This window comes from Diaphorina citri, unplaced genomic scaffold (assembly GCF_000475195.1).
Source record: "Diaphorina citri unplaced genomic scaffold, Diaci psyllid genome assembly version 1.1 scaffold881, whole genome shotgun sequence".
Taxonomy (NCBI): domain Eukaryota; kingdom Metazoa; phylum Arthropoda; class Insecta; order Hemiptera; family Psyllidae; genus Diaphorina; species Diaphorina citri.
In genome coordinates, this window is record NW_007378313.1 from 163,874 (window position 1) to 189,337 (window position 25,464).

Here is a 25,464-nt window from a genome sequence, read left to right on the forward strand (position 1 = left end):
TTCGGGGTGCACTCTGCCTCGTGAGGCTACTCTAATCGAGCCGAAAAAAGTTCGACCCTGCCGGGAATTGAACCTGGGACCTCCCACGTACAAGCCTCGTGTGATACCCACTCGGCCACGGAAGCTACTCTCATTCGAAATCTTTACTATTGAGTAAAAGAGAGATTCATTCAGGCATTCACAAACTGATCACTCTATCTCCAGAACCCCAAAACCTTGAACGCTGAAATTTGGTAGAAATGTTCTTAATGCGGTCTCACAGACCTGACAGACCGCCTTATGGTAGAAAAAGCTAGGTGTGTCAGACGACCTGAGTGTGATTGGCGGGCATAATACCTACATATGTATATGTCCTAGACTAGACGTGCAATAAAAGTTTTACCGAAACCTAAACTGTTCTCGAGTTATAATCGACAAAGCCAGCTATTCCGAAAATGAACCTTTAGGATAAAATCTGCGGGAATCGAACCCGCTACTTCGTCGCTTACAAGCCACCCTCCAAGCTAACTAAGCTTTCAAACCCACCTCTCTGAATCCAAGCGTACGGGCGCTCTGTACCAAACAACTCATCCCACTCAATCCACCGTCGTTCGTCGAACGTTAAGTTCAGGTTTTGCCGAAACCTAAACTGTTCTAAAGTTATAATCGACAAAGCCAGCTGTTCCGAAAATGAACCTTTAGAATAAAATCTGCGGGAATCGAACCCGCTACGTCGTCGCTTACAAGCCACCCTCCAAGCTAACTAAGCTCCAAGCTAACTCACCTCTCTGAATCCAAGCGTACGGGCGTTCTGTACCAAACAACTCATCCCACTCAATCCACCGTCGTTCGTCGAACGTTAAGTTCAGCGGATCGATTCGGTCCGGTTTCGGTTTTTGTGGTTTCGGCATGATGCGCGTCTGCAGATACACTTGCTCGTAGAGATCCGCTGGTAACATTGTGCGGTTGAAATGCAACACCGATGGTACGCGTTCCGTATCGGTGAGGAGGCGACCGTTGATGGAAACGTTGTAGGCGTGACGGTACATCCCTGAAATGGACGGGCCATAAAATGCACGGGGCGTGAAAAGAAAGTCGGTCCTGTAGCTATTTCATACGAACAAACTAAACATAGAAACACAATGCTATCATCGTCACTTTGGAATACATCACATGCCTTCAGACGCACTCCATTTGTCAAGGGTCTAGGTTTACCTTGCCCTTGGGATCAATTTAATTTGAAGCGCACGTGACATGAGGCCAATGTCACAAAAGATCTAACCAGGTCGCAGTGACCAAGGGCGTTTATTAAAGCCGATGGCCCTACCTTTACCAATGATATGAGGCCAAAGTGGCAATCATTAATGAAATCACCTAATAAATTATGGGAGAACTTTGAACCACATCTTGCTGATACCCCATGAGCTCACATGACTTATTGTAATTGGGAAAAGCCTACAATGTTGCAGTGAGCACCAAAGTTGTGACATAATAACACAAAGAAACTGCATTTACATTTACATTTGGGGCTGTTGCCCCCACACCTAAACCTCAGAGTGGGCTTGTTGTGGATGGAGTTCAGCTGATTCCTAACTGAGCTCGAGGATCTGGGCGATCCACAGACAATATCTAGCAAATGAGAACAGAAAGGAGACAAGCGTGTTTATTATTGTAATACTTGAATCTGGATTGAGAAAGACATTCGGTTGAAGAAGACTTCAGAGAAATAGTAATACCTAGTAATAATTGTGTGTAATTCATTCAAATCTTAAATTCAATGAATATACCTACAGATTCAAATCAAAGGAAAGGAATGAAGAACGGAAGAGGAATAAAAAAAAAAAGGAATTTTAATTGTGTTAAGCATATTTAAATGCTTGTCACAAACATCGTTCCCCGATTATTTCACCTAGATAAATTTCATGACATGACTTGGACTCGAACCACCAACCTCCAGATCCAAAGTCCAACGCGTTAACAACTGCACCACCACGGAAGAGGAATTAATTAGCCAGGAGGGTATCGAGGGTTAGGAAAGACTACCTGCCTCGGTAGCGTAGTGGTCAAGACGCTCGCCTGGTAAACAGGAGGGCGTGGGTTCGATCCCAGCCGAGGCATGGAATTTTATCCTCATTTATTTGAGATTTTGATTACATAGTAATGGAGCTCTAAGGGTTAGGTGGTAGAGAACGCCTCCGGCGTTAACCTCACCTAGTGGTTACCTTCCACTCAAGAGTCTATTATTATTATTAATAAGGTTGGGAAGTGAATTAAAGGAAGAACACTTACATCGGGGCACATCGCCAATTTCAATCGTAAACTCGTCGGGAATGACCCTCTTCTTCTTCGTCTGCTGCGCGTAGGAGAACACTAGCAACCCCACCAATATAACCGCCAGGCAGACCAACCCCCGCATTATCATAGAGGAGCAGGGGCGCCGATGGCGGTCAACGCTGACCGCCCGGCCTTGAATGAAGGCGAGCTTGCTTTTATAAATGGTATACCCACCCGTATAAGCAGAGCTTGAAAGGGTCAAGGGTCTAGGTTTACCTTGCCCTTGGGATCAATTTAATTTGAAGCTCATGTGATATGAGGCCAATGTCACAAAAGATCTAACCAAGTCGCAGTGACCAAGGGCGTTTATTAAAGCCGATTGCCCTACCTTTACCAATGATATGAGGCCAAAGTGGCTATCATTAATGAAATCACCTAATAAATTATGGGAGAACTTTGAACCACATCTTGCTGATACCCCATGAGCTCACGTGACTTATTGTAATACTTAAATCTGGGTTGAGAAAGACATTCGGTTGAAGAAGACTTCAGAGAAATAGTAGGTAATAGTAATAATTGTGTATTATTCATTCAAATCTTAAGTTCAATGAATATACCTACAGATTCAAATCAAATGAAAGGAATGAAGAACGGAAGAGGATTTAATTAGCCAGGAGGGTATCCAGGGTTGAGAAAGACCCCCAATAAGGTTGGGAAGTGAATTAAAGGGAGAACACTTACATCGGGGCACATCGCCAATTTCAATCGTAAACTCGTCGGGAATGACCCTTTTCTTCTTCGTCTGCTGCGCGTAGGAGAACACCAGCACTCCCACCAATATAACCGCCAGACAGACCAACCCCCGCATTATCATAGAGGAGCAGGGGCGCCGATGGCGGTCAACGCTGACCGCCCGGCCTTGAATGAAGGCGAGCTTGCGGTAGTTTTGGCGGCTCTGAACCGCCTGGTCCCGGAGGAAATCAATGGCGGCGAATTTGACTTTTTTTGGCGGCCGAGAGAAGATCGCGTCGTGGGAAAGGGACTTTTGATTTTATTTTTATAGGGGTGTGACACTTTTGCAACACTAGGTGTGTGACACTTTTTTGTCGCAAGCCCTGCCGATGTTCTCAGAATTTCCTATTGGTTCATTTCTCCTTGGCTTTATACATCTAGGAATGGAAACCATGTGACTACAGTCGGAGGGGTAGTATAGAGTTTATACTTCTTGGTGTTGGTACCATACATATTGATGAGCATCAAGTCATCATCATATTTGTCATAACTATTATAACCTGCTTTGCGACGCCCTGTGGAATTGTCCAATCGTGTGGTGTTAGGAACTTGAAGGGTTTTTTTAAAAAGGGGTTGGATAGAGGGAACTGTAACAACGGGGGTCTTATCGACCCGAAATCTAAGAGGGAAGGAGGACAAGATAGGAGAAAGCCAGTATCGTTCCGAGAAGCTTCAGATCGAAAATCAGGATTGCCCTTTTCCTCTGCTTTGCGACGCCCTGTGGAATTGTCCAATCGTGTGGTGTTGGGAACTTAAAGGCTTTTTTTTTAAAAAAAAAAGGGGTTGTATAGAGGGAACTGTTACAACGGGGGTCTTATCGACCCGAAATCTAAGAGGGAAGGAGGACAAGATAGGAGAAAGCCAGTATCGTTCCGAGAAGCTTCAGATCGCAAGTACTCTGTCAACTTGGAACAAATTTCCGGAACAATTTCACCTACTTACGCAAGTAGTCCTCCTCTGACTGCGTTTTTAAGAACTACTGTATTTCATGAGCTAACGCAAGTAGTCATTCAACTTGGTACACATTTCCGGTACAGTTTCATATGAACTTACGCAAGTACTCCTCCTCCCACTTCCTGCGTTTTTGCTCTTCATACGCGTTCATTTCCGGATCGCACTGCGTTTTTAAGAACTACTGTATTTCATGAGCTAACGCAAGTAGTCATTCAACTTGGTACAAATGTCCGGTACAGTTTCATATGAACTTACGCAAGTACTCCTCCTCCCACTTCCTGCGTTTTTGCTCTTCATACGCGTTCATTTCCGGATCGTCAAATAGCGTCTGCGGTCCGCCGCAACTCTCAGAATCATTCAATAAGGACATTTCCGGCATGAGTTTGATCCGCGGCCAGGTTAAGGTTCGACCACGGGAGTCTATGCCGAATTCCAGCAGACGCTTGTGGATGGAGAGGTTCTTTGTTCTAAAATCAAAACGAAGCTAGTTCTGAAGGTGTGTCCACACAGAGTCGAACGACCGTCGATCGATGCAGACTGAACCGTCCACACTGCCTCAACATAGATTCACCTCGTCGATCGACGCCCGGTTTGGACACACCTTAACAACCATAGTTAGGAACAAAATACTGGTTCTCAACCTGCACTGAAGCTTTTTTTTTAAGAGGTGTGACAGAGGGAACTGTAACTGCTATGGTCTCATCGTCCCGAAATCGAAGAGAGAAGAAAGACAGGATAGGAGAAAGCCAGCCTTTCCGAGAACGAACTCTATCTGTTAAGGATTAGGTTGTGGTAATAATAATAATAGTGCTTATTTATACTGCTCGCCTAGGACTGAAAAGTCCCTTTACTCCAGCAGTAGGCTACTACTATTATTGTGGGGCGGCCGAGAGAAGATCGCGTCGAGGGAAAGGGACTTTTGATTTTATTTTTATAGGGGTGTGACACTTTTGCAACACTAGGTGTGTGACACTTTTTTGTCGCAAGCCCTGCCGGCTTTGGTTTTCAGTTCGGCTTAATAGATTTTACACAGAAACGCGATGAATATCAACAGTCTCGAAACGCATTGCCATTTTATCATTCTTCCAATGGTTGCAAAATGTATCGGGTTTTGTGCGATTTTTTTCCGCGGAAAATCAAGATTCGTCGGAATTCTTCATTGTAAAACCGAACTTATTTTAGGAAAAACGAACTTATTAGGATAAAAATCAGCTGATTTCAGGAGGACCGATTTTATCAGAGTGGTTTTCGATTCAAAGGTTGCACACGTGCAGTAGAAAACTTATCATTCTTCCAATGGTTGCAAAATGTCTCGGGTTTTGTGCGATTTTTTTCCGCGGAAAATCAAGATTCGTCGGAATTCTTCATTGTAAAAACGAACTTATTTTAGGAAAAACGAAGTTATTAGGATAAAAATCAGCTGATTTCAGGAGGACCGATTTTATCAGAGTGGTTTTCGATTCAAAGGTTGCACACGTGCAGTAGAAAAGCTACGATTAGGAAAAACTTGGGCACACATTTACACTTGAACAGTTGCATTGTGGAAATTTACACGTTTGAATTTAATTTAGATTAAAAAATAGTAAATTTAGATTTAAAACAAGTTGATTTAGATTAAAAAACTAGTTGATTTAGACTAAAAACTAGTTGATTTAGATTTAAAACTAGTTAATTTAGACTAAAAACTAGTTGATTTAGATCTTCCACTAGGTCTGATTTAGATCCAATTTCGGGCCTCTAATATTGCAGCATTACGTGGAACAGGAATGCCAGAACGATAAATTTAATTTAGATTAAAAAATAGTAAATTTAGATTTAAAACAAGTTGATTTAGATTTAAAACAAGTTGATTTAGATTGAAAAAACTAGTTGATTTAGACTAAAAACTGGTTGATTTAGATTTAAAACTAGTTGATTTAGATTTAGATCTTCCACTAGGTCTGATTTAGATCCAATTTCGGGCCTCTAATATTGCAGCATTACGTGGAACAGGAATGCCAGAACCATGAAAAATTTGGAAGAGCATCGACAGCCCAAAATCCCCATTTTTATCAATATAGTTTGTGATAAAATCAAATAAAACTCTTCTATTATTCCGATTTGATCCGTTCTATCAAGATTAATAAATTGAAATTGTTCAAACTTAAATCGCGTGCACTAAAAACGCCAGAAATATGATGAACCTCGACAAACACCGACAGGTTCTATTATTCCGATTTGATCCGTTCTGTCAAGATTAATAAATTGAAATTGTTCAAACTTAAATCGCGTGCACTAAAAACGCCAGAAATATGATGAACCTCGACAAACACCGACAGTTAAGGATGCCCATGTCTGCAGATTCCAAAATGTTCTTTAGAGATTTGATGATGGTCTTCTGCAGATTTTCACCCACCCTATTTAAATAGGAGGCTAAGAAGAAGAGTCTTCTGCAGACGCCGACTTAACTCCGTCAGGGATTGTTGAGCCCTTGTCTTCTAGTGGAAGTAATTGTGTTTGGGTTTCTTCTCTATTGGGTCTTTGCACAAGTACTTGTAATAGATCATTAGAACGAACAATAGGGCCTGGATGAAGAAGTTGATGGATAACATGACATCTGGAATTGTCTGAAAGTAAAAGAAGTTGTCTGAACATAAAAACGACTGCGTTTTGATAGAGCTTTCACATCACTGTATAACTGCTAAAGTCTTTGACGGGGGAATTTAACTCCCATTTAGCGACAAGCTACCCACCTACTCACCTTAAATTCACCTAGGGAGCTTGTCACTGAATAGTGAGTAAACCCTCGTCACTAAACACCATAGCAGTTATTCAGTCAACAACAGGTGCGGATAAATCAACAATCAAAGTGCCGCACCCCAAGAAACGAATCACTCGGTCTTTCCATTTCATCTTCAAACTGATCTAATTCACTATCTAAATGATTACCAGGATGAGGCCCTTTCCTACGTTTGTTTCTAACTTCTGATAGTATCTTTCGTTCTTTTTCTCTTTTTTCTTCCAGGTTCTTTATGCCCACCTACTCACCTTAAATTCACCTTGGGAGCTTGTCACTGAATAGTGAGTAAACCCTCGTCACTAAACACCATAGCAGTTATTCAGTCAACAACAGTTGCGGATAAATCAACAATCAAAGTGCCGCACCCCAAGAAACGCTAGACCAAAAATCCAGCAACATTAAAGCGCAACATTTATTTTGCTACAGCAGCTGCAGACCCTAGGAGTTATACAGTGACCTCTATCAAACAAAAAAGAAATCTTTAAATAAAACCATTTAAAAAGAAAATTCTACGTTGATCCAAAAGACAGAAAAAAAACACTAAAAACTCACTAAAGTCTCGTCCTACAACCACTTGAAACTCGAGAGAGAGACCTCCGGGTGTTGGACTCCTGAGAGAAAAAGGGTGAGGACTTATCAGTCTCAATCTAGAGGCAAAGTGTTGGAAAATGCTAATAGCTTTGGAATGGCTACTAATGCGAACGATGTAACTGATAAGGTTCATCTCAAACAGGGCAGGGCTGGCCTGTACCAGCCTAGTTAGCTTGGAAGGTAGCTGCCTTGTAAGGGCTAGGTCGTGGGTTCGATTCTCGCTCGTACTCGTTACTCAAGTTCAAACGCGTCCGAACGTGTGTGGCGGAAAAAGCTTGAGACCACGTTTACTCAGAAAGTTGAACTTTATCCTGAACTTGTAAGAAGAACTTTCGTCTCAAAGAGACAGGGCTGGGCTGGGAAATGTTCTCCTGAAGATCGACACAAAACCACCTCAGTGGTGAAGTGGGTACTCTCGCCTGGTAATCGGGAGGGCTTGGCGAGCTGTTCAAGCACACGAAATCGCTCTTAAGGTGTGTCCACATACTGGCCGTCGATCGATGTTGACTGAACCGTCCACACTGCTTCGACAACATTCAAAGATTCACCTCGTCCATCGACCTCGATCGATGACCGGTCGACTATGTGTGGACACACCTTAAGGTCGAAGACTACAAATTCATTTTGAGATTACAGTTGACCTCTGGTATACTCGTGATGTGATACAAAGGTCAACATACCTGGGTATTAGTTCTTAAATATCTCGCTGAACTAGCAGAGCCAGGGAGGTTCAGAAGAGCTTGTATTTTACATCCGTTTGCGGACAGCCTGGTTAGTTTGGTTGGTAGTGCGTCCGGCTTGTAAGCGCTAGGCCGCGGGTTCGATTCCCGCACAAGGAAGACGCACTACCAACTAAGCTAACTAGGCTGGCTAGACGAAGTTTAACCTGAGATTGTGGTCCCAGCCATTAGAAATACAATACAGGTTCCACCTACTCACCTTAAATTCACCTAGGGAGCTTGTCACTGAATAGTGAGTGAACCCTCGTCACTAAACACCATAGCAGTTATTCAGTCAACAACAGGTGCGGATAAATCAACAATCAAAGTGCCGCACCCCAAGAAACGCTAAACCAAAGATCTAGCAACATTAAAGCGCAACCATTTTTTGCTACAGCAGCTGCAGACCTTAGGAGTTATACAGTGACCTCTATCAAACAAAAAAGAAATCTTTAAATAAAACCATTTAAAAAGAAAATTCTACGTTGATCCAAAAGACAGAAAAAAAACATTAAAAACTTACTAAAGTCTCGTCCTACAATCACTTGAAACTCGAGAGAGAGACCTCCGGGTGTTAGACTCCTGAGAGAAAAAGGGTGAGGACTTATCAGTCTCAATCTAGAGACAAAGTGTTGGAAAATGCTAATAGCTTTGGAATGGCTACTAATGCGAACGATGTAACTGATAAGGTTCGTCTCAAACAGGGCAGGGCTGGGCTGTACCAGCCTAGTTAGCTTGGAAGGTAGCTGCCTTGTAAGCGCTAGGTCGTGGGTTCGATTCTCGCTCGTACTCGTTACTCAAGTTCAGACGCGTCCGAACGTGTGTGGCGGAAAAAGCTTGAGACCACGGTTACTCAGAAAGGTGAACATTATCCTGAGCTTGTAAGAAGAACTTTCGTCTCAAACAGACAGGGCTGGGCTGGGAAATGTTCTCCTGAAGATCGACACAAAACCACCTCAGTGGTGAAGTGGGTACTCTCGCCTGGTAATCGGGCAGCTGCCTTGTAAGCGCTAGGTCGTGGGTTCGAGTCTCGCTCGTACTCGTTACTCAAGTTCAGACGCGTCCGAATGTGTGTGGCGGAAAAAGCTTGAGACCACGGTTACTCAGAAAGGTGAACTTTATCCTGAACTTGTAAGAAGAACTTTCATCTCAAACAGACAGGGCTGGGCTGGAAAATGTTCTCCTGAAGATCGACACAAAACCACCTCAGTGGTGAAGTGGGTACTCTCGCCTGGTAATCGGGAGGGCTTGGTGAGCTGTTCAAGCACACGAAATAATCGCTCTTAAGGTGTGTCCACATACTGGCCGTCGATCGATGTCGACTGAACCGTCCACACTGCTTCGACAACATTCAAAGATTCACCTCGTCCATCGACCTCGATCGATGACCGGTCGACTATGTGTGGACACACCTTAAGGTCCAAGACTACAAATTCATTTTGAGATTACTGTTGACCTCTGGTATACTCGTGATGTGAAAGGTCAACATACCTGGGTATTAGTTCTTAAATATCTCGCTGAACTAGCAGAGCCAGGGAGGTTCAGAAGAGCTCAAAGCTTGTATTTTACATCCGTTTGCGGACAGCCTAGTTAGTTTGGTTGGTAGTGCGTCCGGCTTGTAAGCGCTAGGCCACGGGTTCGATTCCCGCACAAGGCAGACGCACTACCAACTAAGCTAACTAGGCTGGCTAGACGAAGTTTAACCTGAGATTGTGGTCCCAGCCATTAGAAATACAATACAGGTTTGTAGATTCCTATAAGCTTAACCCATCATTTGGGGCAGTTGAGTCAGCTCCCATGGCGTAGTGATCACTGCGCTCGCCTTGCACGCGGGAGGCCCGAGTTCGATTCCCGGCGGGATCATGAAATTTGTATCATGCAAATGATTGATTCCGTGACTGGCTGTTGCGGGGCCCACTCAGCCTCGTGAGGAAAATGAGTAGCTATGACATATAAATGCGCATAGCGACCGGTGCCAGCATGGTAGGTAAACATTGGATTTTAGGATTATTGAGATATTGGGAAAATCCTACAATGCTGCAGTGAGCACCAAAGTTGTGACATAATAACACAAAAAAACTGCATTTACTAAAAATTTGATAAACACCAAAGATGATTTTCATAAAAATAGAGAAGTAATACCAAAAAATCAGAGCAAACATTTCATTCGTTCAAAACAAATGGAATCCATCGAAGAGATCAAGAGATCTGACATTACTACAATGTTCGCCAAAAATGAGTTTGGTCAGAAACCAATCAAGGTGGACCAAGTAGAGACGACTAAAATGAAGATGTATGAAGCAAGAACGTCAATGATTACACCACAAAATTATGTTGATATGATGGAAGATTTTTACGATCAAGAAGCAGACTTTGAAAATGCACATATCCGAGATAATGAGGATATTCTAAACCGTTTTGAAAAAAGTAGAAAAGCACAAGAGGAAAGAAACAAAGTGCCGTCCACAAGACGAACAAGAAGGAGTACAGTGATTCCACCATCCACTTATAACCCACGGGAATATCGTACTCTAGATGATGCTGAAATGATGAGAGTGAGGATTGATGAAATGAACAGAGAGCATAGCAAGAGATTAGCAAGCACAACGCGACGAACTAAGAAACCAACCACTAGAACGACTACCACCACTAGGAAACCTACCACTATCATTGATTATAGAGAACAAGACGCAAAGTTCAACCAAGGTAGTGTTGAAGATCTGTTAGAAAAAACAACACTTGATGAACGATACTTTGCCAAGGATCCTGATGATGATGAATCGGAGGATGATAAAATGTTTAATGTACCAGCACGCAGGAGTAATAAACTAGTGGCTAAGTTGAAAGATATAGATCGGAACCTCAAACTGGAAGAGAGACAGGAAATCGATAGAAATTCAAACTTGGAGCGGGATGACCCGAAGGAATGGCAATTCGCCGGCGGTACGTGGGGACCAAATGAAAATCTATGTGAGGTAATAAACTAGTGGCTAAGTTGAAAGATATAGATCGGAACCTCAAACTGGAAGAGAGACAGGAAGTCGATAGAAATTCAAACTTGGAACGGGATGACCCGAAGGAATGGCAATTCGCCGGCGGTACGTGGGGACCAAATGAAAATCTATGTGATTACGATCAAATCAAGAAGGACATGGTGGACTATTATGAATTGTACTTACGTCCTCGGAACATCACAACTGTAAACTATGACGGAACGGAGTTCTGCAAACATTGCAATGTGACGAAACCGAGAAGTCATATCCATATTCACGATGAGGATGAACCTTGTACTGAAGATCATTCTGCCATTGTACGAAACAAATCTCACTCCATATTCCCTCTCGAGTTCCGAATCAAGGAGTGTAATGTATGTAATAAAACATTTGACATCCCCATCCGAGACGAGACCTACTGGAATCATGTGAAGAGTCATAACAGACCCATCATTAGTGAGAGCCTTGTACTGAAGATCATTCTGCCATTGTACGAAACAAATCTCACTCCGTATTCCCTCTCGAGTTCCGAATCAAGGAGTGTAACGTATGTAATAAAACATTTGACATACCCATCCGAGACGAGACCTACTGGAATCATGTGAAGAGTCATAACAGACCCATCATTAGTGAGAAAGTGTTGTTTTTTCTAACAGATCTTCAACACTACCTTGGTTGAACTTTGCGTCTTGTTCTCTATAATCAATGATAGTGGTAGGTTTCCTAGTGGTGGTAGTCGTTCTAGTGGTTGGTTTCTTAGTTCGTCGCGTTGTGCTTGCTAATCTCTTGCTATGCTCTCTGTTCATTTCATCAATCCTCACTCTCATCATTTCAGCATCATCTAGAGTACGATATTCCCGTGGGTTATAAGTGGATGGTGGAATCACTGTACTCCTTCTTGTTCGTCTTGTGGACGGCACTTTGTTTCTTTCCTCTTGTGCTTTTCTACTTTTTTCAAAACGGTTTAGAATATCCTCATTATCTCGGATATGTGCATTTTCAAAGTCTGCTTCTTGATCGTAAAAATCTTCCATCATATCAACATAATTTTGTGGTGTAATCATTGACGTTCTTGCTTCATACATCTTCATTTTAGTCGTCTCTACTTGGTCCACCTTGATTGGTTTCTGACCAAACTCATTTTTGGCGAACATTGTAGTAATGTCAGATCTCTTGATCTCTTCGATGGATTCCATTTGTTTTGAACGAATGAAATGTTTGCTCTGATTTTTTGGTATTACTTCTCTATTTTTATGAAAATCATCTTTGGTGTTTATCAAATTTTTATCATCTTTATAGTACTCATCAAGATCAGGATACTTTGTAATATTAAATTTATTTAATATACTGTGAATACCTTGTTTTCTTCTTTCCTTTTCTTTATCTATACGTTCTTTGTCGAGCTCACTTATCTTTCTGTATTCCTTAAACATTCTCGTAGTATTGTGTTTAGATTCATCCGGATCATACAGGACAGAATATTTCTTCCGGTTTCTGTAATCTGTCAAGTTGACATGTTCATATATACTATCACTGTTTCCAGTATATTTTCTCACGAAAGATGATGTGATTGGTATAGAAGCTTCTGGTGATTCATTTGGATCACTCGGTCTTTCCATTTCATCTTCAAACTGATCTAATTCACTATCTAAATGATCACCAGGATGAGGCCCTTTCCTACGTTTGTTTCTAACTTCTGATAGTATCTTTCGTTCTTTTTCTCTTTTTTCTTCCAGGTTCTTTATGAATTTTCTTGACTGATGAATATTTCTATCATATCCTATCTCAGGGTCTGGTTTGAACTCTTCACTGGAATGTCTTATGCCTGAATGATGTTTTTCTTTTATTTCTTTACTTTTATGTTTCTCATTTTTACTGTTCGAGTGATGTTTCTGTTCGTTTTCTTCACTCAAAATACCACTTGGTATTTCATTAAATTCTTCTGACTTCATAATACTTTCCTGATCTTCGTCAAATTCTTCCTTACTCCCATAGATTTGACTCGAATTTTTATCGTCATCGAAGTAACTCTGCTGGAAGAATGTCTCATTGGGTGGATTTTGTGAATCTAAATATTCCCTAACAACTTGTTCTAAAGATTTTGATTTCCTTATATCCACACTCATACTATCTAATGAAGAAAAATCTGAAGAATATTGACTATTTTTTGGTATGGTTGGATGTCTGTCTGGCTCGGGTATACTCACATTTGGTAAAACTTCCCATTGCTTTAAAGTTCTATTATAAAACCTTAAATTCCACATCATGGTTCTTGGTTTTTCACTCGTTAAATTAAAATCAAATTCAAACCAGTTTTTGGTTTTATATTTCATCTCTTCACTACTATTGAATCTGTCTGGGCGATATCTATCAAAGCCCCAGTATCCCGCAGTTTGTACCACCTTTCTGATAGCTTTTTTGTTGATAACCAGTTCATGTGAAGGAGCTAGGGTCATGTGATTAAATACATTAGTAAAACTCCTTTCACGTTCAATGTGTGGCATTATTGTGTGATCAAAGTTATGAACCTCAAACTCCATGTCGCTATCAAACGTTTCACCACAGTCCGTACATTTCAAAGCCAACTTGGGAGTAACAAATATTTTTTCCAACTTTTCTTCAATATTATATTCATCATATGCTTTGGTGGGCTCCTCAGTTCTTGCTTTTTCCGTCGCAAATAACATTTTCATGTAAGCATTATTATGTTTCTCATCTGCCTGCCTCATTCTCTTAATATCTTCATGGATCCCCTTCATGCCAGCAGGTGTCGGACCTAAATCTTCAAAAGTATCCACTAATCCCTCAAATGCAGTGAATTCTTTACCTTTGATTTTATGATAAGGTATTAGCGTATAGTTTATATTTTTTATTTCTACGTCTAGAGGGATATCATTCTCATCTTCTTTTGTTTCGAACTCATCAAAAATTTGATACTCTTCACCCAAGTCTTTGATGTCATAATCTTTTTTATGCAAAGTGAATGCGTAAGACTTACGAGTGGTTTTTGGTTTATGGTCAACAATAATATGTTGGTTAAGTTTCGTCTGAGTGCCAAATTTTTTTGAGCAAATGGGACATGTTAGCTTCTGTTCGCTCCTTTTCACTCTTCGATTTCCATTATCAAGTGGAAGTTTTGATTCCTCGAAAGGTTGATAACTTTTCACCTTTGCAACATCTCTCTTTGCTCTTTTCCTTTGTATTTCTTCCCATGCTTCGTTGAAAAAATCGTAGAATTGTGCTTTCCGCCTTGCTTCTTTCTTAATGAATTTCTCTTGTTCCGTTAGATTTCCATTCTTTATCATATTTTGAAATTCTTGTTCCGATTCCTCCTCTTCTTTTTCTTTTTCTTTCCGCCATTTGTATCCTACACTGTTTGGATCTTCCGTCACAGCTTTAAATATCGCTGCTTCATAGTCTCTTTTTACTATATTATGTTTATCCATGATCTTGTTCCTTTTGGAGATAATTAATTTATTTTTGCCTACATCTCTCTTTCCCCTTCTTCTTTGTATTACTTCCCATGCTTCGTTGAAAAACTCGTAGAATTGTGCTTTCCGTCTAGCTTCTTTCTTTATGAATTTTTCTTGATTTGTTAGATTTGAGTTCTTTATCATATTTTGAAATTCTTGTTCCGATTCCTCCTCTTCTTTTTCTTTTTCTTTCCGCCATTTGTATCCTACACTGTTTGGATCTTCCGTCACAGCTTTAAATATCGCTGCTTCATAGTCTCTTTTTACTATATTATGTTTATCCATGATCTTGTTCCTTTTGGAGATAATTAATTTATTTTTGCCTACATCTCTCTTTCCCCTTCTTCTTTGTATTTCTTCCCATGCTTCGTTGAAAAACTCGTAGAATTGTGCTTTCCGTCTAGCTTCTTTCTTTATGAATTTTTCTTGATTTGTTAGATTTGAGTTCTTTATCATATTTTGAAATTCTTGTTCCGATTCCTCCTCTTCTTTTTCTTTTTCTTTCCGCCATTTGTATCCCACACTGTTTGGATCTTCCGTCACAGCTTTAAATATCGCTGCTTCATAGTCTCTCTTGCGTCTTATATTGGGTCTGTTGTCACCACTGTCATGAACTTCCAACGTGTCATTGGGATTGAGACGGTCATCATATGAATGACTTATTCCTGCTTTCGCCCTCTCTGCTTTGATAACCTTTCTGAATTCTTTCGTCTCCAACAAGCGATCAACGTAAGAAAATTGCGACGATTCTCCGGAGAACAAATGGGTGGTCCGCTTTTTCTTTACGGCTTTTTCGTATTTTTCGTTTTGTTCGTCTATAATGTGGCTATCCACAGCAAATCCTTGTTTAGCCTGATGTTCTAACATATGTTGATGGAACTCCTCAGCATTCATGCCAGTAGCTGAACACATATGACAGTCTATCTTCTTGCGAGTTATTAAATGGAACACTGTTGTTTTACTGTTGGTCTCATCTTCTTCGTCTTCATCTGAATGCAAATAGAACTGTTGTTTCTTAGTGATATCAAACAGTTCATCGCTGCCTTTAACAGTATGTTGTGTCGTTTCTTGGATTGTTGAAGGACCATCCGTTTTCTTTTTTCTGCCTCGTTTTTTAGTTACTTTACCAGTGTCGTCTGTACCTTCAGATTTCTTTGTGGTCTTTTTATTACTTTTTATCGTTTCATTCTTCTTCTTTCTACCTTTAGATTTCAATGTCTGTTTTGTACTGTCAGGGGAGGCTGTATTCACATCTATTCTGAAACGAAAAAGAAGGATTATTTTTATGTTACATTTTTTTAAAAACAACGGAGATAATATTGGAGCCAGCCAGCGTCCAGCAGCAATAGCATGTTGAATGTACCAGTTTCCAACGGATCACTTATGCAACGTTGAGCGTGGATGGTATCCGGATAATTGACCATCCGGACAATCTGGCCACTTTACGTGCGCTGGCCATTTTGCGCGATAGTGCGGATGCTCATCCATGCGAATACCAACCATCGATGCTTTACTACAAGTGATCTATCGGGAACTGGACTTTCGGCCCTGATGGCCTCCGGCGGTGAAAATGGATGTTTCGAACTTTAATTTTTGGGATCGGATTTCAATGTGAATCATTAGTGGGGCCTATTTGAAGCACAAATCACCAATCGATATGAATTTCCCATTTTTGGTGCTTCCCCTATTGGCGGGAGAACATGGAAAAAAGAAAATTTCAATAAGCCATAACTCCGGCCCTGGTTGTTGAATCGACCTCAAACTTGTACCAAACTACTACGTTCTTTAAGGCCTTTGATATAATGTATCACAAACAGAGGGCTCTCATTTAAGATTTTAAAGTTGGCCCCCCTGGAGCCGACCCTGAAAAAGTCCCTGAATTTTTACATATCCAGCAGCAATAGCATGTTGAATGCACCAGTTTCCAACGGATCACTTATGCAACGTTGAGCGTGGATGGTATCCGGATAATTGACCATCCGGACAATCACGTGCGCTGGCCACTTTGCGCGATAGTGCGGATGCTCATCCATGCGAATACCAACCATCGATGCTTTACTACAAGTGATCTATCGGGAACTGGACTTTCGGCCCTGATGGCCTCCGGCGGTGAAAATGGATGTTTCGAACTTTAATTTTTGGGATCGGATTTCAATGTGAATCATTAGTGGGGCCTATTTGAAGCACAAATCACCAATCGATATGAATTTCCCATTTTTGGTGCTTCCCCTATTGGCGGGAGAACATGGAAAAATGAAATTTTCAATAAGCCATAACTCCGGCCCTGGTTGTTGAATCGACCTCAAACTTGTACCAAAGTACTACGTTCTTTAAGACCTTTGATATGATGTATCACAAACAGAGGGCTCTCATTTAAGATTTTAAAGTTGGCCCCCCTGGAGCCGACCCTGAAAAAGTCCCTGAATTTTTACATAGCCTATAAGAAACTAGAGGTAAGTATAGGCTCGTAGACAAAGTTTCAGGTTTCTAAATTCATCGGTTCAAAAATCAAGGTGGGGGGGACTTTATGAATGCACTTTATGTAGAAGAATTTAGGTTGGAAGTCTGACAGTTTGTTCAGTATTGAATTTGTTTTAAAGATTAACTTGTTATCATGTTGTGTTAAAACTGACCTTATATTTACTACGGGTAGGTATACTAGTCTGCATATCATCATTATTCATTGTAACTACTGATTGTGAACCTGGTACGTTCTCATCGTTTCATCCATCGGATCATCCGATGCACGAGTCGGTTGATGCGATTGTTCAAACAGCGTCACCGGTGTCGTCTTCCGTTTTGTTCGGGTCGCGTTCGATTTTCTCACGTACGGTTTCCGCGTCCGGTTAGAAATTCGGAAGCGGCACGTTACATTCGGATTCATCGTGGTGGTTTTTCGTTTCCTCTTCCGGCGCGCGGGCCGGTATCCGGAGAACATGGTCATCCACAGGCTCTGGTCCGGATCACTTGTCATATCTTGATGCATTTCATCGCGTTAGTCTCGGCGAAATCCACCAGGTCTTAAGTCGCTTTTTTCGGTCTAAATAAGTCGCTCCAAAAAATATAACGGTAAGCAATAATGTCGCCTTTTTTCAACAATACTACCTAATATAATGATGGTAGACTCCATAACATTAATGTCCATTTCTAACACTACTTAAGTTGTGCTTATTAGTGCATTGGAAATTAATGAAAAAATAATTTGAATTGTTAATCAAGTACGTAGTATTGTAGTAATATTAGTTCTTTTCCTGGGAGTACGATGTGTACTTCAAGTGTTAGTCTCAACGAAATCCACCAGGTCTTAAGTCGCTTTTATCGGTCTAAATAAGTCGCTCCAAAAAATATAACGGTAAGCAATAATGTCGCCTTTTTTCAACAATACCACCTAATATAATGATGGTAGACTCCATAACATTAATGTCCATTTCTAATACTACTTAAGTTGTGCTTATTAGTGCATTAGAAATCAATGAAAAAATTATTTGAATTGTTAATCAAGTACGTAGTATTGTAGTAATATTAGTTCTTTTCCTGGGAGTACGATGTGTACTTCAAGAACTTAACTTCCTGACTAAGAATGACCCCCACAAAAACATAAATGTGAAAAAAAGGCCAAGTTCCTATCCAAAAATGTCGGCCTATAAAAGTGGTTAGATCAGAAAATTAAGGCCAAGTTTGCATTCCCAATTTTTCGTGTCTGCTGAAAATGCTGGATCTCAATTCCTTCAACCTTCTCTCAATTTCACCTTGGCAATGTTTTTCCTTTTCAAATTAATACCTAAATACGGTACCTATTATTAACATGAAAATAAAAGGAAAACATTGCCAAGTTGAAATCGTGAGATTACCTACATTGAAAATTGACGGAGTTATGATAGGGGTAAAAATGCGTCGAAATGTTTCGTGTAATATACACACTGGCGTGCTCAGGCCGGAACTTGGCCTGGCGCAATACCGTGCGCCTAGATTGCAACATCTTCCTCTAATCTCCGCCTATTACTGATTACAGTGATCAGTGATTTGATTACTCTACAAGTCTACATAATATATTGGTTTAGTTTCTTTACAATCAGTTACTTACCATCACTAACTTCACGCCTCTTCCTTTCGAATAGTTTCTCGACATTTATTTTCCCTTTTTGAACAGCTTTCAGAACATCCTCCGTTGTGCCCATTCTCACTCCCTCGTTTTCATCGTATTTCCCTTTTCCATAGTCCCTCTGGAATTCTTTATCATGTCTTGTGTGTATATGATCTACAAGGGTGGCTGTCGATGGGAAGACAAGTCCACAATATTCACAGTCTAGATGTAGACTGACGCTGTCTAGTAGGTCATTGGATTCTCGTATCTCGTTCGTATCCATCTGGGATATCGTTCGATATCGTTTGACTCGTCTTTTAACATTTCTTGTATTTGCATCATCGTTACTTTCATTTTCATCTTCTATGTTTTGTATTCTCGTATCGACAATTTCATTCAGATTGTTTTCTAGTTGTCTCCTAATTGTACGTTGATTTTCTACTTCTGTTTTGGGTTGTTTACATACATTTTCTCTATATTGATTCAATAATTTACCGTCACCTGTAGGATTTTCAACATGTTTGAGTTCATAGTTTTTTCTCAAATACATGTTCTCTGCATTGTACTTTTTGTTACCCTTCTGTGCTGTCAAGCTATTTTCATCGGAGATTAGAGGAAGATGTTGCAATCTAGGCGCACGGCAGTGCGCCAGGCCACTTTTATAGGCCGACATTTTTGGATAGGAACTTGGCTTTTTTTTTACATTTGTGTTTTTGTGGGGGTCATTCTTAGTCAGGAAGTTAAGTTCTTGAAGTACACATCGTACTCCCAGGAAAAGAACTAATATTACTACAATACTACGTACTTGATTAACAATTCAAATTATTTTTTCATTGATTTCTAATGCACTAATAAGCACAACTTAAGTAGTATTAGAAATGGAAATTTATGTTATGGAGTCTACCATCATTACATTAGGTAGTATTGTTGAAAAAAGGCGACATTATTGCTTACCGTTATATTTTTTGGAGCGACTTATTTAGACTGATAAAAGCGACTAAAGACCTGGTGGATTTCGCTGAGACTAACGTTGCGGCGCTCCAAGAAAAGGCTGACGTTCACTGAAAGAAGACACTCCTCTTGCTTCCAGACACATCGAACAACTACACCTCCACAACCACACCTCCGCCACCAACAACCAGAGTAAAAATCTTCGCGGAGAGTGACGATAAGGACTTCCCCTATCCGGAATATCTCTGTGAGGACATCGACCCGGCGAACTTCACCTCGGATATGAAATACTCGGACGAAATCCACCAGTGCTTCTTCTGTAAGAAGAACTGTACGAATATAACCTCACTGGAGGTACACGTCGATGAAATGCATCAAGATATGACAAGTGATCCGGACCAGAGCCTGTGGATGACCATGTTCTCCGGATACCGGCCCGCGCGCCGGAAGAGGAAACGAAAAACCACCACGATGAATCCGAATGTAACGTGCCGCTTCCGAATCTCTAACCGGACGCGGAAACCGTACGTGAGAAAATCGAACGCGACCCGAACGAAACGGAAGACGACACCGGTGACGCTGTTTGAACAATCGCATCAACCGACTCGTGCATCGGATGATCCGATGGATGAAACGATGAGAACGTACCAGGTTCACAATCAGTAGTTACAATGAATAATGATGATATGCAGACTAGTATACCTACCCGTAGTAAATATAAGGTCAGTTTTAACACAACGTGATGACAATAGTAAAGTTAATCTTTAAAACAAATTCAATACTGAACAAACTGTCAGACTTCCAACCTAAATTCTTCTACATACAGTGCATTCATAAAGTCTCCCCCCCACCTTGATTTTTGAACCGATGAATTTAGAAACCTGAAATTTTGTTTACGAGCCTATATATACCTCTAGTTTCTTATAGGCTATGTAAAAATTCAGGGACTTTTTCAGGGTCGGCTCCAGGGGGGCCAACTTTAAAATCTTAAATGAGAACAAGTTAATCTTTAAAACAAATTCAATACTGAACGAACTGTCAGACTTCCAACCTAAATTCTTCTACATACAGTGCATTCATAAAGTCCCCCCCCACCTTGATTTTTGAACCGATGAATTTAGAAACCTGAAATTTTGTCTACGAGCCTATACTTACCTCTAGTTTCTTATAGGCTATGTAAAAATTCAGGGACTTTTTCAGGGTCGGCTCCAGGGGGGCCAACTTAAAATCTCAAATGAGAGCTCTCTGTTTGTGATACATCATATCAAAGGCCTTAAAGAACGTAGTACTTTGGTACAAGTTTGAGGTCGATTCAACAACCAGGGCCGGAGTTATGGCTTATTGAAAATTTCATTTTTCCATGTTCTCCCGCCAATAGGGGAAGCACCAAAAATGGGAAATTCATATCGATTGGTGATTTGTGCTTCAAATATTTACTCCGTCAGGGATTGTTGAGCCCTTGTCTTCTAGTGGAAGTAATTGTGTTTGGGTTTCTTCTCTATTGGGTCTTTGCACAAGTACTTGTAATAGATCATTAGAACGAACAATAGGGCCTGGATGAAGAAGTTGATGGATAACATGACATCTGGAATTGTCTGAAAGTAAAAGAAGTTGTCTGAACATAAAAACGACTGCGTTTTGATAGAGCTTTCACATCACTGTATAACTGCTAAAGTCTTTGACGGGGGGATTTAACTCCCATTTAGCGACAAGCTACCCACCTACTCACCTTAAATTCACCTAGGGAGCTTGTCACTGAATAGTGAGTAAACCCTCGTCACTAAACACCATAGCAGTTATTCAGTCAACAACAGGTGCGGATAAATCAACAATCAAAGTGCCGCACCCGCGGGGCGGAGCGCTGCCGCGCTCCTTAATTGTTATTACAAATAAATAAAGTATCACTACAAATTACCTCCTGAACTTCCGTCACATTGATGCGTTCCGGTAGATAGCGCTGGTAGAATGTGGACCCGCGGGCTCTCAACTTCTGGAGTTCCTCCTCAACAACGTCCGGTTTCATCGCAAGGCGCGAGCTTAGCGCGTCCATGCGGGTGACGAAGTACCTAATAATAATAACAACAATTAATTAATCTTATAAGCGCCGCTAATGGCGAGAAGCGAGAAACTGGCGAGAAGAGACACAAAAATAATAATAGTGCTTATAATAATAGTGCTTATTTATACTGCTCGCATAGGACTGAAAAGTCCTTTTACTCCAGCAGTAGGCTACTACTATTATTGTGGATAATAATTAATTATTCTTATAAGCGCCGCTAATGGTGAGAAGGGCGAGAAGCGAGAAACTGGCGAGAAGAGACACAAAAATAATAATAATAGTGCTTATAATAATAGTGCTCATTTATACTGCTCGCATAGGACTGAAAAGTCCCTTTACTCCAGCAGTAGGCTACTACTATTATTGTGGTCAAAGAAAAAGAAGAGTTGCACCATGAATTTATAAATATTATAATTCATAAAAAAAGTCTTTTTATTTCCTAAAGAAACAAAGTCCCAAATTGGCAGCATAGTTAGCTTGGAACGTAGCGCTCCTGCCTACTAAGCTCTTGGTCGCGGGATCAATTTCCACCCGGGGCGCATTTTATCCTGAGCGGATAAGGTTCGTTCTCGAAACGGCTTTCTCCTATCCTGTCTTCCTTCTCTCTTTGAATTCATGACGATAAGACCTTAGCAATTACAGTTCCCTCTATCAAATTTCTTTAAAAAAACTCCTATCCTGTCTTCCTTCTCGCTTCGATTTCATGACGATAAGACCTTGGAGTTACAGTTCCCTCTATCAAATTTCTTTAAAAAAACTCCTATCCTGTCTTCCTTCTCGCTTCGATTTCATGACGACAAGACCTTAACAGTTATAGTTTTTTTTTTTAAGTACGATGTTGAGACTGTTGAGTTGCAGTGTAAAGCTGTTAAGTGTTAAGGCCAACCACTGCTTATTTCCGAGTGTGCTCGTCAGACGTCAGGTATACCTCATCAGGTGTACCTATCTACCTGATAGTGAGTGGCAGGCCTAATACAACGACCTTAAACACTCTAAACTTACTGGAAATATTATCTGATTCATCCCACTGGTCGAAGTACTGATGCTGAGAAATTTCAATATCCATGAGTTCATCAGATAAGTTGAACTTATCTGATAGAAAACACCCACACACGATAACCAAGAGCTGTGAATGATTCATTTTGTCCATGATTTCATCTTGCTGTTTCAATTTATCCGTCATGTTCCACTTGCGTAGCATGTCGGTGTTCCAGCGGACACCCTCCAGGTTGTGAAGCGTCTTGTAGCGGTCGAGGACGCTCCCGATTTTCGACTTGATGAGGATGAGAGCATCCAGGACGAGTTCAACTCATGAGATAAACCTCATCGTGTATGGCTGGCCTTAGATGCCTTCGTCCCCCAACAAAAGAAAAGAAACAGATACCATTCTCCTAATTTATACCCACATAACTAAAAAACGAGATCAAATACAAATAAGAAGCAGACAAAATGATATCGAAAACAAAGAAGCAAACTCGTTTCGTATTTTTTACCAACTGACTCCGTATAAACGGGAAAAAGTGAAGAAGGAGAAGAAGAAGAAGAGCAACAAGAAGAAGTAGAAGAAGGACAAAAGAAGCAGATATCCCATCAGATTTTTTTGGGAGCTTAAGTTCGTAGGTATGATATCGACTGCGCCAATTTACTATGACGTATGAAATGAGAAGCAACTACCCTGTATATTCTATCAAAATCTATTTTGTGTCGTTTCTTGGATTGTTGAAGGACCATCCGTTTTCTTTTTTCTGCCTCGTTTTTTAGTTACTTTACCGGTGTCGTCTGTACCTTCAGATTTCTTTACGGCTTTTTCGTATTTTTCGTTTTGTTCGTCTATAATGTGGCTATCCACAGCAAATCCTTGTTTAGCCTGATGTTCTAACTTTGTCAAATGTAATATTATGATTTAAATTTAAATGTCAGTGTTATACCTCTATGAAATACTATTGCAAATAAACATGGAATAATGGAATATGTAGAAGAAATAGACACAACTAACTTCATCGAAAAAATATTTGAAAATTTAGATGCCTTTGTCCCCCAACAAAAGAAAAGAAACAGATACCATTCTCTTAATTTATACCCACATAACTAAAAAACGAGGTCAAAACAAATAAGAAGCAGACAAAATGATATCGAAAACAAAGAAGCAAACTTGTTTAGTATTTTTTACCAACTGACTCCGTATAAACGGGAAAAAGTGAAGAAGGAGAAGAAGAAGAGCAACAAGAAGAAGTAGAAGAAGGACAAAAAAGCAGATATCCCATCAGATTTTTTTTTTTTTTTTTTTTTTTTTTTTTTTTTTTGGGTTTTAATTTGGTAGGTATGATATCGACTGCGCCAATTTACTATGACGTATGAAATGAGAAGCAACTACCCTGTATATTCTATTCTATCGAAATCTATTCTTTTATGAAGAAATCAAACTAAACTCTATCTTTTTCTCTAATAGAAGAAAAAGAACTAGTAGAAGTTTGGTATTCCTTTAACATAAAATTCAACTGAAACTTACCAACATCCACATCCCGTCTGCGTCGTTCCTGTTTCCCGCTCGGCTGAGCCAGGCCTGCCTGTGCCTCCGCCTGCATCCGCGCCCTCTCCTCCTCCATCTTATCCTGGTTCGCATAGTACAAACTCACTCGCCGGAACACCTTAAAAAAATAAATTAAAAAAAAGGAAGAGAAAGAAAATTGAATGAATATGCTCTCAACTAAGAACTTTCATTTAAAGGAGGAATTTTGAATTGTGTTAAGTAAATAAAAAAAAAAGGAAGAGAAAGAAAATTGAATGAATATGCTCTCAACTAAAAACTTTCATTTAAAGGAGGAATTTTGAATTGTGTTAAGTATATTTTTTAAATACTTGTCACAAATATCGTTCCCCGATTATTACACCTAGATAAATTTTATGACTTGACTTTGGATTCGAACCACAAACCTCCAGATCCAAAGTCCAACGCGATAACAACTGCACCACTGAGGTTGGTTAAGAAAATAGAATTAATATGTTCTTAACTAAGAACTTTCATTTTACACAAACAAAAGAAAAGAAATGCTACCCATAATACAAAGGTCGTATAATATGATCTTTAGCATGGGTAATCTAACTTTAATTTGAAGATAAGTAATCCATCCTTAAGATATTTCACATAATAGTTGTAATCTTAGTCATTTATTATTTCTTTGTACTCGTTTTTCGATTGAAAATATTTCAACGGGTTACTTTCTGGTGTTCTCGTGTTGACCCAGCACCTAAATGGGAAGTTTTGTCGATAAATTTTATAACTTGACTTTGTACTCGAACCACCAACCTCCAGATCCAAAGTCCAACGCGATAACAACTGCACCACTGAGGTTGGTTAAGAAAATTGAATTAATATGTTCTTAACTAAGAACTTTCATTTTACACGAACAAAAGAAAAGAAATGCTACCCATAATACAAAGGTCGCATAATATGATCTTTAGCATGGGTAATCTAACTTTAATTTGAAGATAAGTGATCCATCCTTAAGATATTTCACATATTGGTTGTAATCTTAGTCATTTATTATTTCTTTGTACTCGTTTTTCGATTGCAAATATTTCAACGGGTTACTTTCTGGTGTTCTCGTGTTGACCCAGCACCTAAATGGAAAGTATTGTGCCTCTTCTCGCCCATCTGATGAGAGGCATACTACGGGATGGGCATGCTACGACACAGACCACATGCGTTTAATGTAGCAGTTATTTCATTGCTACGAAATAAAGACGGCGGTGGAACACTCATCTTAAAAAAAAAAAAAAAAACTGGGGATCATTTAACATGTATTGTAAAAGGGG

At 40.2% G+C, this 25,464-nt stretch overlaps 3 protein-coding genes across 3 annotated transcripts in view; 1 reads left to right on the top strand and 2 right to left on the bottom strand.

Moving 5' to 3' along the window:
• LOC103512764 overlaps positions 1-4,462 on the bottom strand; it is a 43,180-nt gene extending 38,718 nt beyond the window's left edge. The window contains exon 1 of the mRNA XM_026826152.1: positions 4,255-4,462. Within this exon, the coding sequence (XP_026681953.1) occupies positions 4,255-4,378 (124 nt within the window). The 5' untranslated portion in view covers positions 4,379-4,462. The remainder of the gene's footprint in view (positions 1-4,254) is intronic.
• A 5,721-nt stretch (positions 4,463-10,183) lies between these two features.
• On the top strand, positions 10,184-11,686 carry LOC108252816. Its single transcript, XM_017445548.1, has 2 exons — positions 10,184-10,908; positions 11,064-11,686. The coding sequence occupies exons 1-2, from the start codon at positions 10,269-10,271 to the stop codon at positions 11,684-11,686; spliced, it is 1,263 nt and encodes a 420-aa protein (XP_017301037.1). The 5' UTR covers positions 10,184-10,268.
• A 9,369-nt stretch (positions 11,687-21,055) lies between these two features.
• The window catches only part of LOC108252817, an 11,084-nt gene continuing 6,675 nt past the window's right edge, over positions 21,056-25,464 (bottom strand). Inside the window, exons 6-7 of the mRNA XM_017445549.1 lie at positions 21,505-21,655; positions 21,056-21,184 (exon numbers count right to left, since the gene is read on the bottom strand). Of these exons, the coding sequence (XP_017301038.1) occupies positions 21,056-21,184; positions 21,505-21,655 (280 nt within the window). The remainder of the gene's footprint in view (positions 21,185-21,504; positions 21,656-25,464) is intronic.